The 13,269-nt window shown below is 38.7% G+C and overlaps 1 protein-coding gene across 6 annotated transcripts in view; it reads right to left on the bottom strand.

Annotated features, from left to right (window-relative positions):
• Positions 1-13,269, bottom strand: part of RERE (arginine-glutamic acid dipeptide repeats) — a 251,426-nt gene that overhangs the window by 70,359 nt on the left and 167,798 nt on the right. For all 6 annotated transcript variants that reach the window (XM_054849562.1, XM_054849563.1, XM_054849565.1 and 3 more), the window contains one exon: positions 8,556-8,654. In XM_054849562.1, coding sequence (XP_054705537.1) covers positions 8,556-8,654 — 99 coding nt within the window. The remainder of the gene's footprint in view (positions 1-8,555; positions 8,655-13,269) is intronic.

The raw sequence follows: 13,269 nt of genomic DNA, 5'->3' as shown, positions 1-13,269 counted from the left end.
ATAGTCTTTGTTTCAGTTGCAATACTGCTGAGCTGCACAGCTCGTGCTTCTATACATAGAACTTGTAAGATGTACACGAACATTAAGACTGACTCCAGCTCTGTTGCTAAGAAACTACGAAGGATAGCTTTTTTGGCCCTCTTCATTTATAAAATAACCACTTTGCCCTATGGGAGAACGAATGCAATCTCTCAAGTCCCTCAGTGCCTTGTTCTCATTTTTAAATGAACACAGAAAGATGATCGAGAACGCTAGGAAGTGTAAGTGATCTCCATTTTTAAGATGCCCTTGAAAATGAGATGAAAAACATGGTTTCAACAATCAACTGCTGTCATATTTATTAATCTTTCAAGCAGCAGATTCCTTCCCCTTGGCAACAGTGAAGTATGTGTATGTGCTTCTGTCTCTCTATTACAAACCTTCTTCTAGAAAACAAAACAAATCACCAGCTTCTGAAAGCACCTACAAATTGTTTAGTTTCTCCTGGAGTTAAACTCGGAGTTCAGAGCGCAGCTTCCTGTCCCCACACAGAAATAGCCGCCTAAGCTGTGGCAACCGGCCAGTGTAAATATTTGTTGTATTATTTTTTGGGATCAGCAATACGGTAAGTGCTTACTAGATAAAAATATTCCACATGAAGGCAGAAAGACGATGAATCAAGAAACATATGGTGGTTAAACAAAGCAAATAAAAAAAATGATATTGTTAAGAAAAGACTAACTTATCTGGCAGCTGCGGAAAGATCAAGATTAGCAAAAGCAGTGAAATCACCCATTTTGAAGCCAAGGTCACTGACAGGATTTATAGATTTATCCCTGAAGGCAGCCTTTGCTGAACATGAAATGCCGAAATAATTTTTTTTTTTTTTTAATCTACTTCCCCCACCCCATTTGGACTATCTCATTTGCTGGAGGCTTTTAAAATTCATTCCTTTTCACAGCTGGTTAAACAATGGAATCTTTCTGCAAACTAAAAGGACAAAATTGATTGCCCTACACAAACTTTTCTGCACGTATAATTGATTTTTAATTCACTGTCTTATTTCCGAAAGGACTTGACAATAAACTCAGTGCTGTATGTGCAATATTGATCCCTTTAAACAAGGACTTGGATCAAAGACTGATGCAAGTTAATCACAACCAAAAAAATTTGTTATCTTTTGTCTAGAAACCTGTGTTTAAGCTAAATTCATCTTCTCTAGCCATATTACATCTTATATTTCCTAGCTGTACTGCACCTTCTAATTTTGTAAACCTGTCAACTGGTAAGTAACTGTAATTTTATGCAACTTGTAAATAATAACTTTTTTACCCCAAGCAGAATAATTTCATCCTTCATAAGTTACTTTTTACTCTGAGGATTGATGGTTCTTTTACACTCTAAATTCTTAGACTAAACTACAGACAAGGCCATACATTCCCACTCTTTCTTAAACTAAAATCTTATTTATTTTTCTTAAAATAAAGGTCCTAATAGGCGATGGCAATTTGTGTTTGGTGTGGGATTTTTTTTTTTTTTTGCCTCAACACTCAGTTAATTTTCAACTGTTACTGATTAACACACTTGCAAATGGCATCAGATGGCTTGATTTCTAAAGTCCAGAAAATGTTAATTTAGTAGGACCTGTCACTCTACTATGAAGCTGTAATGTTTACTTTTTGCGGATAAAAAATTAAAACTAAGCAGTAACTAATATCTTAACCTTCTAAGCCCACTCAATTACTCAAATGCAGCCCTGCAATGCCAGCCTCCTTTTCCAATATCCCTTGATAATTCCCCCCCCCCGCCCATTCCAGAGGCTCTGTTTCAATTTTGCTATGAATTACATTTTCTATAGCTGCCATATAAACAGTAAATAAAATTCATGGTATTTTTGCCCCAGTAAGCAGCTCTGTCTTCCAGCATATCTGAAAAGCCCGGCTTCAAAGCAGCAAGCAATGAAAACAATGTTTTCATGAGCAGATACTCCAAAAAGGGCATATGAGAGACATGTGAAGATGATTCTAGGCAAAGAAGTCATGCAAATAAGTATGTGTGTTTTGCATAAGTAATTTCTTGACCAGCTACACTGGATTACAAATACTTGCAAACATGTTAGGAAATTAGTTTGCTGTATCTTGTCATTTTTGGCAAAAGGATCTCCACTTGTATTTTATGACAAATGAGCTTTAAGCTGAAGCCAGGTGTGGATATTTTAAAATTTATGAACTTGTAAATCCATGTACATGGCCAATTAAGGTTTAGCACCAGCAAGGATTAACTATCCCTGCACATAAATTTAAGAGGTTGTTTGAATCTAGGTTGTTTACCTCAACTACTCTACATCAAAAGCAATGTAAAATATTTAGAGGGCAGCGTATTTCATGATAAAAGCTACTTATCAAGGACGTCACGGTGTGTCATCGACTGTTCTGCACGGAGACGCACAATTAAAAAAACCTTCTTCCAAAGGAACACTCAGCAATTTCTTTTTGAGAATTTAACATCTCTGAAAAGATGGGACCCAGTGTAGAAGAAAAAGGAGGAAGTGTCCAAGAAATAATGCAGAAACTACTCTTTCACTCAGATTCTCTTTAACTTTGGAAGACACAGCCCTGAATTTCAAAGGTGGTTCAATTAGCCTCGCCAGTGTTCTTCATAATCAACATCTGAATGCTAATTAGGAGCACAATTCCATGCAGCAAAAGCATCACTGTGCAATAAACTGCAACACAGCAGCAGTGAACTCTGCCTTTAGCTAGCATGCATAAGTAAACAGAATTAATAACTACCCAAGTGTGGACGGGTGACTTAATCTGTTTCGATTAGATGCAGCTCAGCCTGAGGCCTTTGTGTTATTTAAAATGTGTTCATCATGTTTAATTAAAAACCTAATAAACTAGGGGTTCTTTTCGTTCTGATTTGTTTTTCTCTCTTCTGTAAGCCATATTGATTTTGTTAGTACTTTTGATAAAAAGACAGAAAAAAGCACGTTCTGTACAGAGAGACAAAACATACGACGAAATCAGCAGGACGTATGTGGAGAACAGGCAGAACTAGTCTATCTCCTTCACCACTTCCAATAGGTGAGGCATACCAGAACTGAAAACCATTTCATTACAGTAGTAAGATGAGTATTGTATCCTTTGTAAACAATAGCCATTTGATAGGTTATTTATCTGAAATGGAAGCGTGCACAGTAAGCTCTTTTTCGGACCTGGAGCAAGCGTAGGGTCAGAATTGTGCTGAACATCACCGAAAGTATTAAAGCCATTTTGCAGAGAAGACTTTGTCCCAAGATGGGTGGAAAATCCGTAGAAATATTTCCAATGAAACCACACCAGGAAATATGGGTGTTCAATTTAACCTGAACCAAAAGAAGCTAACGGTCCTAGCTCCAGGTTTGGAATCTGTGGAAAGTAAAGCACCATATCATCAGGGCAAGCACCAGAGTTTAAATATAGGCACTCGGTTTCAGGTTTGTTGTACTTATTCCCCATAGACAACAAACTCCAAGTCTGCATGTTTCAAAATACAACTTCAATGTCAGTTTTGAAATATATCCAACCAAAGAACTGACCAGCACCATTCCATTATTATTAGGGATATCTGATTGCTTGCATAAAAAAAAAATGCCTGTACTCTGTCAAAGATTAAAAGAGACATTTTTAGAGGTGACCATGAGATGCAGAGTAGAGCTCACTTCTCTTTCACTCTTACAATCCCTTGCTGAGTTTGAGCAAAGCATCTTTGTTTTCTCAATGTGTTGAAAGCGAGACGAACACTAACTACATCTTGCCTGTACTACAACCTACTGTTGCACACAGAATGACAAAAACAGTGTTTTAAGAGACGAGGTGCCACCAGGTCTTACGCAGACTAGGAAAGATGGCTGAAGAAAATGAAGGGAGAAGAGCGGTGACTCTAATCTCGTATTAGCGAAAGACACGACATGGAACACACGGCCAAGGGCTGAGTCAGTCCACCTTTCCCAGCTACGCTGACCCTGCTGTAGCAGCGAGCATCGTGCCACTCGTCAGGCGTTGGCGTTCAACGGTAGGAAGCTTGTGAGAGGGCACTGCCACCAGCTGCGTCAAAACACAGGACTTGCTCCAGGACTTCTTCCCAAGTAACGCACCTACTTGGAATCGCATCGCTTTCTGTTTGAAAGTGCAGCCTAAAACTCGCGAGATTCCACCAGATGATACTGCTGAATGTCGGTCTATAGGGCGTGTGCTTAAATATGGCATTATATATGACAATTGCTCGACAAATTTGTCCACAGAAGTAAATTCATGAGCGTTAAAGAGAAAGCAACCTCACCAAATCATTGCTGGAAATTGATGTCAGAGGTAGCATAAGCTTTTATAAACAGGAAACAGCTGCTGTGAGAGCTGCATGTAGATGCATCGGTAAAGAAGTTTCTTTAGCCGCTTTTATTAGGCAGTTGGAAGAGTGGTTTTCACAGTATGCCTCTCAATTTACATACTGGAATAAAAAAGGTTTAAAAATAGCCATAGGTTTAGAAACACAAGGGAGACAACAAGCCTCTGTCTTCATATTTACAGAACCTTCCATTTAATTCAATCACTGGCAAATTTTATCCTCTGTTTAATTTGATTTAAACCTCTGTAACCACATCATCAGTAGTAAAAATAACATAACTTCCATCCTTTATTTTAATCAGTTCTGATCACTGCAAAGCAGCTCTTACTTGACTTTTTAGTCACAGGCAACAAAGCTGTTTAATTAACAAGAAAGGCTTTATCTTTGGGCAACAGAGAGCCTACAAAAAAGTTAAAAGCTTTATAAATAAATAAATTCTCAATAAATTTGAGTTATTCACACAGTGATATATCACAAATACTACTGAACACTACAGAGACCTGTGCTGGACACGGCGTTGCTATCTTGTGCACAACAAAATCAACCACATTAATCCTCCAGCACAATGGAAATGGATTCAGTCAAAATACTCATGCAAGTAATACACCAACCAACTTCCAGAGGATTTTTGACTTCGGGAAGTGTAAAGTTTTAAGAATTAGTTTTGTACTAAGTCAGTTTTTTCCCCTGCATCAGTGTGACTACACTTCTACTTCAGCTGCTTTCGCCACCCGCCCAATTACTGGACCCTGCCACAATGCTCCTTTCCCTCTGCTCTCCGCCCAGCCACGCAACCTTACATCTTCCCCGCAACAGAACTTTGCCAACCCTCATCTTACAAATCTGGCAGAAAATTAACTGAAGAATCACAAAAGAGGGAGCGTGACTTTTGGGGGCCCAAAGGCATGGCAGGGGGCAGAATACGATTGCAGGATTAGAAAGGCAGGAATGGAAAAACTCAGTATATTCTGAAAAATACTTTGTTGTGGAGTTTGTGTGCAGCTCTAGCACCCTATGTATCATGCAGAAAGAGTTTTCCTCAGTTTCACAGAGCCAGCACTAAGGAAACTTCCCTTTCAAGTCTCAGAAATGCAGTACAGCTGCTTTAATCTGGACTTTTCTACAAACTGCCAGGGACAAACACGCTATGAAGTTGTGCAGGTGGAGCTTAGCTGTCTATAAATAAGAGCACAGTTTGATCTTTGGCTCTGCTGAGGCTGGAGGGCTGCCAAGCGTTTCTGGAAACTTGGATGGAACAGAACAAGAACAAATATGATAAAATGAGCCGAGACTGACAATGATTTATAGAGTCAATGATCATTATTCTGTACTCAGAGTTTGCTCTTTTGGAGTAATGTTTCACTTTTCAATAAACTTTGCTTTTTCTTATTCTTAAGGCTCTATTCTCTGCCATTTAACAGGGACCGCTCATCAAAAACCCCGGAGCTGCAGCAGCAATGGCATTCACAGCACAGTGCAGTTGATGGAAAAAAACCAAGGAGACTGAAAAAAAAAATCTACACAGAAAAAGATGTGTTGGCCTGTCCAATTTAACCATGAACGTGGGTCAGAACAAATGCAGAGAAAACAGAAGTTAAACCAATATGAATACAGACTTAATAAACATGGGGCAGAGCACTTGAAGTATGTGTTCCGACAGTCAGTTCGCTAAACAAAACTCCCTTTTATGACAAGATAACTGTAAAACTTATCAGGAACCTGTGTTCTAGGCTTCTTACTCCTCCTCTCCTTCGCCGGGCTGCCGGTGTTAGCACACGATCCTCTTTCGCTCCATGACTTCAGGCAGTCTCCTTACCACAAAGGTTCTTTGTTGGATTGCAGAATAAGCCTACGTTAATACAGGTCTATATGGCCCCTAATCTAGCTCTTGCAAAAAGGTTTACATAAGGAGAGAGCAAGCACACACTGGAACAACTCCCTGAATGACTTTCAGAGAAACTAGAGCTTAAAACAAACAATCAAAACACTACACTCTCTCCACCCATTGTCTGAATAATTAAAAAAATGTGACGAGACCATGGAAGTTTCACCCATTATTAATCAGTTCTATTTTACAGCACCAATGCCAACTTTGTTAGTAGCTTAACAAGACCACAAAGTTTTTATTTACTTCTTCAAATACTTCACCAATTAACTAATTAGCTTAAAAAAAAATCATTCATTCAAAGAAAATAAACTCCAAACTTTTCTCGTCACTTTTATATGAGCAATGCTCTCTTGCACCATATAATTTTTTTCCCATTTATATACCAAGTTGAATTTCTATCTCTGTTTATACCAATACAGTACATGAGAGAAGAAGCTTTCCCCACAGTGAAAGGTAAAGACCATAAGCAAGTCTGAAGTTCTTCTGTGATAAATACTTTATCATAACTAACTTCCAATCATCTGATTTTCTATTTTAGTCCATACTACAGTAATTATTGAGCTAGGAAATAAAACAGTTTTCCATTTTCAAAAAACCAGACATGCCTAGTCAGCTCGCTACAGAGGTGCTGTTATTTTTCCATGTTACACTTCACATAAATCTATTCTGTTAAGCACAATTAACGTCAGCATTAAAATGCAAAATATTTTTAGGATGTAATCCAAGTGAACTTGTTCAGCATTTCTCCTTGGTACTGAAAATACACAAAGTATCACTTTTTTTTTCTGGATAATCAAGTACTTGTGTGCTAGCTGAAGGTGCAAGGTCTGACAAAGGGTTGTAATGCAGCACCATTTGGATTCCAAATGCTGCCAGAAAACGCATCTTGTCTTGAATGCAGTATTTAAGGATTTGTTTACAAGGTGTCAGCAAATTACAAATTGATAATTTGCTCCCAACTTCACATGATTTATTTCAGTTTATAACCCCACAGAAAACTGTTTAATAAGCACAGTTGCATTACATCATATGTATAAAAACTAAGCCAGCAGAAACCTCATGATTGCAGCAATTAAGCTGCAGGATGAACCACAAGAAGTACCTTTGCTTCACTAATTGTCACACAGATAGCATCTCCCCTAAATTCTGGAAAAAGACCCAGAAATACCAAAAAATGTGGTCCTTTTGAGTGTGAAGTGCTTTCCCAGCAGCACACCCTCTGTGTCAACTACAGCTTTTGTGAAGAGGTATCTTTCTCAGGTCAAGAATTTTTTTTTCCCACTAATCAGACTGCAGAACAGTATCTTTTAGTAGGCTAATAACAACAGTAATATTTCAATCCAGAGTCCTACACACCAAAAACCTCAACCTTTGTCTGAAGGAAAGAATGACATGTTTACATGTTCCTTCCCTGCCTGCACTAGAACCCCAAACCAGAAAGACTAGCTACCAGCACGTGCTGAAACAGCAGCCACATGAAGAACCAGCACTGCGACTACTAAGTTGCGTAAATCGATGAGACTTGCGGTGCACCAGGATGTTAAATTGCACAAGCTCAAATCCCTCAGCAATTCCAGGTCCGTAACTGTGAGGGCACAGTACTGCACTGCATATTCACTGCACGCCCCAAAATCGTTATGTCCATACGTTACTTTGGGAGCTACACTGAAGATGGATGCACTGTTTTCAATACAGTTTTGGAGCCTGACAATTTCTACATACTTTAAAGTAAACGTGGATGGCATGGCTAAATCCCAGATTTCAGATAATCTACTTTTGGTCTGCTCTTTGTCAAAGATTCATCCATCAAGGATTATGCTAGTAAACACTTTCTAATATTCCATATGAGGGAAAGAAGGGACTTAAACTCTGGTTTGGAGAAACACTGATATCCAGTCTCCCATTAGCCACCTTGAGCTGACCCTGTAAGCCTCCTCCAATGCCAGCAGGAAAAAAAAACCCAGGGACAATACTCCAACTAGTGAACGCGGCCAGCCTTCCTGGAGGTGAGAATGACAGTGAAACGTAGAGTCCAGAAGTTTTGCAGCTGTTCATTTACTCTACAGCACCCTCTCAAAACCAGTTACTTGATCTTCTCCCTCTTAGTCTACTATTGGAAAGGTGTTCTCTGTCTATCAAATGGCAGCCCGCTAACTCAGAATTGTGCAAAAATTCATCCTGTGCAAATTATTTACCCCTCTTCTCTCCCATAAAGACAACCTCTTTAGAGAAAAGAAAAAGAAAAAAAAAAAAGAGAAGCAACATGAACTATAAGGCTCAAGGGAATAATTCATTTCCCTACCACTTCATCTTCAGTCCAACACTTCTCAATCAGTTTTGGCACAGGTTTCTTCACCAAGCGCTGCAGGGCTTTTCCAGCATCATAGTTACTTTCATGTAGCTAAAAAATAAAGAAGACAAATAGATCATTCAACGGAATTAGCAGTGATCTGATATTGAAGAAAAAACACTAAAGGGGGCCACAGGAGATGTTCTATGCCTAATTATTTTTACCATTGATGTATGAAGTGAAATTTAAACAACCTGAAGGGTAATTGGGGTTTCATTAGTAGAAGAAACAGCATTAACACAAGTATGTTTTTCCCTTCCTTCCTAGACTTCTCCCAGATAATGTTTGAGCCCATAAAGTACTGAATATTTTTTGGTTAACTTTAAAATTTTCCTTGGGATTTCTAATGTAAAAAAATATTTTTTTAAAAACCTCCAACAAAATATTTTTCAAAAGGACTTGTATTTTATGCAGCATATTTTGTTCAGATTAATAAAACCAACTGGAAAAACTAACATACCGGAGGGATTGCAAGCCATGGGATGTCAAGTTTACCCAGCCAGAAAATTCTCTTTATTTTTATTGCACTGCAAAGATCACAATGTTGTTGGAAAACAAGCATGGAAAAGAAACAAAGCCTCAACAGACAGCTACAGGACTACATAAAAGCAAGTAGGGATGTCTAAGTTGACATCACTGTTTCAGCTGGTCACACCCTACAGTGTACCTTATTTTCTACCATAAATTCAGTATCTGTGTCATCAAAAGCTGAAGTAGGCAGAAGACATTTAAATCAGGGTGAGGTAGAAAAACAACTACACTAAAAAACCCATTCAACGATGAACCCATGAGAATCTCTTGTCTCTTAACTCTTGATAGAAAACATTTAGCACACTGCAGATTTATAGCCTGTCCTATCTTCAAAGTACAGTGGGATTTTAAGAACTGAAGGACTAGTCAGGAGTCTGCTCTATGTCTTCTGAAAATGATCTAAAAGAAAAAGAAATATTGCTGGGATGATAAAAACTGAATTTTCTTCCTACACCCAAAAGGGAGAACAATTTACATGCAAACATCCCTACACGGACAAGAGGCAGCTTTTCTAAACAAGGTGCTAAGCAAACCAAAGCTTCAAAGCTATCAATTAACATCATAGAATTTTACAGACCCTCAAAAGTTTCTTTACAATAGGGACAATCAAAATACAATTCTGTACACTGATTATCTCCTGCTTTTCCTTCCTACCCAGAATTTATCCTAAGCCATCTGCATCCTGCTCTCTAGAAGCATCTAAAGTGTTAGACCTATGCTTAATCACTCTCAGAAAACGTTTTGACCAGTACTATAATTCTTGAACTTTTCCTAAGACTGATTAACTGAACGGGGATCAAGATAATATCTTGTCGCTGTTCAGTAATTGTAACTACTTTGTCATTATTAAAGTTATAGCAAAACCTGATTACAAGAGGAATTTTTTTTCTCATTTTTCTTGTGTCAAAAAAGGCTCAAATTTTAGAACAGAATTCTGCTTCAAATAAAAATAGCAAGATTATTTTCTTACTGCTGCTCACTTCAGCTATTTACATCTCAACCAATTCCTGATTTTTTTAGTGAGACTATAATAAAAATCAGTTTCCACTGAAAGCCAGCTTTGTCCAGTTCTCACAGCAAATAATCTATGAAAGGTTTGTGCACTAGCTTTTGAAAGCCACCATACACTTACAGAAGGAAGCTAAACAGCAACTTCAATTGCTATGATATTTACAGTAAAATACAGGCGTGTGCAAATATATATGTGTGAGTATTGTGTGTGTGTATATATATATATATATATATAAAGAAAATATGCTTCTTTAAAGCTGAAACACTGTTACATCTAGGTTTTGGAGGGGACAAGCCCACTGTAAGAAAGCCAGCGTGGCTCCAGAGCCACGGTACGTCTGCACATGACAGGGCAGAATATTCAAGAAGTCATCAAGAGCTGGAGCAGAACTTGCCAGAAGCTGGCAATGGAAAGCAAAGCTCTGCACGGGACTCGTGCAGCTGCGAGAAGAAAGCACATCTGTAAGATCTGGTACAAAGCAAAGCAGTCTTCACTTTCACTTCCTGGCTTTTGTCAACTCAGGTTTGAAACAGCTTGTGCTTTTTCATCAAACAGGCATCACTTTTTCAATAAAAATGATACCATAAACGGACAGGGAATTTCAGAGAAGTGGTGCCCATTTCGCACAAGGCACTGTGGTCTATCATACTGGGGCACTTTATGAAACGGTGGATTTTGGATACCGCGTTATCATGCCATGCCATCTTTAGGATCTCAGTTTTCTGGTCATGAATGCCACGGAACAGATTGTGACAGTCTATAAAGCCAAGCTGTTTGCAGTACAAAGTGCACTAGAAATTACTTTGTTTTCTTCAGTAAAGTCCCTGCACATGAACCTTAATGTACTAAAAAACCAGCTCATCTGTTCCATTTGCTGGCAACATTTCAGTTCCATGTAATTTTGGACCTCCTTTGTATCACCTGAAGAGCTGCGTTTCCAGAAAACAATTCTATCAACAATTGTTACTAAACACCTCAAACAGGCGGTCTGAGGTCCAAAAATGCTGAGGACCAGTTAGCTATAAAAGCACAAGCACACAGCCCTCTAGAAAATGGGGCGACGCAAAAGTCCGATTGCATACCTCCTACTGACAGGGATGAGCACGTTAGCAGCTCTGTTAAAGAGGAAATTGGTACATTATGGGTTACGCTTCACACCAATTGGCTCAAATCTTCTGTTATCAGTAGGAACAGATGTGGAAGTGATGAAGGTGCTCTTCCACCTCCACCAAGTTATTGGGGCATTCAAAATTTATTTGTACGTGAGGGACTTTTAAAGAAAGTAAAGTATTTCTGAAAATAAAAGGTCACTGCTGGGCAAACAGCTCTTGATCATTACCTGTGATGCGTTTTCAGAACAAACAGTAATGTTCCCTTAACTGGTGGCCTGAACTTTTTCTTCCCCTTACCAACAACTAAAATAACAATAGCATACAGAGTGTTACTGCAGTAAAACAAGCCTTGGCTAATATAATGGGAACAAGAAAGAAAACTAAGCCAGAGTGGTTTTCTATTCATTTTCAGCTTTCTCTATGGCACCTACAGGGAAGTTAACAGATACTCCGTGCAATAATTATACCTACCTTTGCAGAGCAACCATAGAAAACAATGCTTCAGTGCTTAAAAAAAATCATTTCTTCCCCAGCCCCCTTCTTCAGCTATCCGATCTCTGCAAGCTACTGCTCCGAGGTGCATTAACACACCCCAGCCATCAGAGCACCTCCCGCTCCTCTAAGGCGGGGAGATGCATTACCCGAGATCACTTAGCAGAAACCATTGCTTTCGAACCTGTCTCCCCAGGTGAAATGTCAAAATCTACAACAGAACGATGGCTTGTAAATCTGCCTCTTGACTACATCAGTGTCAGCTCCCGTGACTGCACCTCCGTGCAAGTGAAACGACGATCTCGGTCCATCTTACATAAGCCACGAGTCAAACGGTAAGAGCAGAAAGCCAGGCTTGCCGTGCCAGTGCTCAAGGCCAATACTCAAACAACGTTACTGACTTTAAACTTTTTTTTCAACTTGTTTTTCTAAGACTCCTGTGGTATGCAATACCTACTTAAAGGCATGAAAATAAGATGTTGTCTTTTCTACTGGGTACACATGGATCTTTCTCCTTGCTTGCACTCCAGTACTGGGAACAGATCCATCTTAAAGAAAAAAGAACTGTTTGTTTTGCCAGCTCACCTTGCAAACGCTTTTTTCTGTGCATGCCACTACCTAAAAGATTTTTCACTTAGGAAATTTGACAGTGTTGAAGAGAATACTGCTTCTGTTTCTTTTCCCTCTTCGCTCCCTCCCAAAACATGCAGTAATGCCAAAGCCTTTTTGTAACTTGGAGGGCATCTTTATTTTGCCTCAAGGACAACACGTGTTTTTCCCTGGCAGCCCTATTGCCCAAGCAGTTCAATCTGAAAAAAAAAAATAATCAGACAAGCCCAGAAAGGACTGGTCTAACAGGCAACTACTCTGGTTACTGAAAAATAGAACAGTTTGCAGGCCATCAGAACTGTCCCAAAACAACAACAGAAAATAAGACCATTAACTTTTGACCAAGTAATTACATCAATCACAATGACAAAACCCATAAGCACAGACATGAAAGTCATATAACAGAGAAGGCACACATGTGAAAACAAGAGACCTGATACAGGATTAGAATCTCCTGAAAAATGTTACTTTTATCAAGCAGAAAAAAAAGAAAAAAATATTTTAGAAGTGCCAGGAGTAGGATAATGCAGCAAAAAAAAAAAAATTTTCTAAGTGCCAGAGTTAAATTTACATGTTTCAATCTGGCTCATTCTCTGCTTATTACTTTTGGTCATTTAATATATATAAGCACTTTATTGGCAAGCAACTCAAACATATAAATAATATCTAATGATGACTGCCTATGGTTTCATTAACTTCTGGTTGAACTTTTTACGGTATTGCTATAAACACCAGATTACTATCCTGTCATCTAGAGAAGCACCATTCTTAGCATTAACTCTGCCATCTAAATTTTGAACCACTGTGACATTATGTATGTCTACAACTGCAACAAAAGGAATTGACACAAATGTACTTAGACTTTAAAACAGAAAATACAGCAACTTCTGCATCACTGGACAGGATTTTT

This window comes from Grus americana, chromosome 21 (genome assembly GCF_028858705.1).
Source record: "Grus americana isolate bGruAme1 chromosome 21, bGruAme1.mat, whole genome shotgun sequence".
Classification (NCBI taxonomy): Eukaryota; Metazoa; Chordata; class Aves; order Gruiformes; family Gruidae; genus Grus; species Grus americana.
The sequence above is the reverse complement of the archived record's forward strand: the minus strand, read 5'-3'. Positions and strand labels throughout refer to the sequence as shown.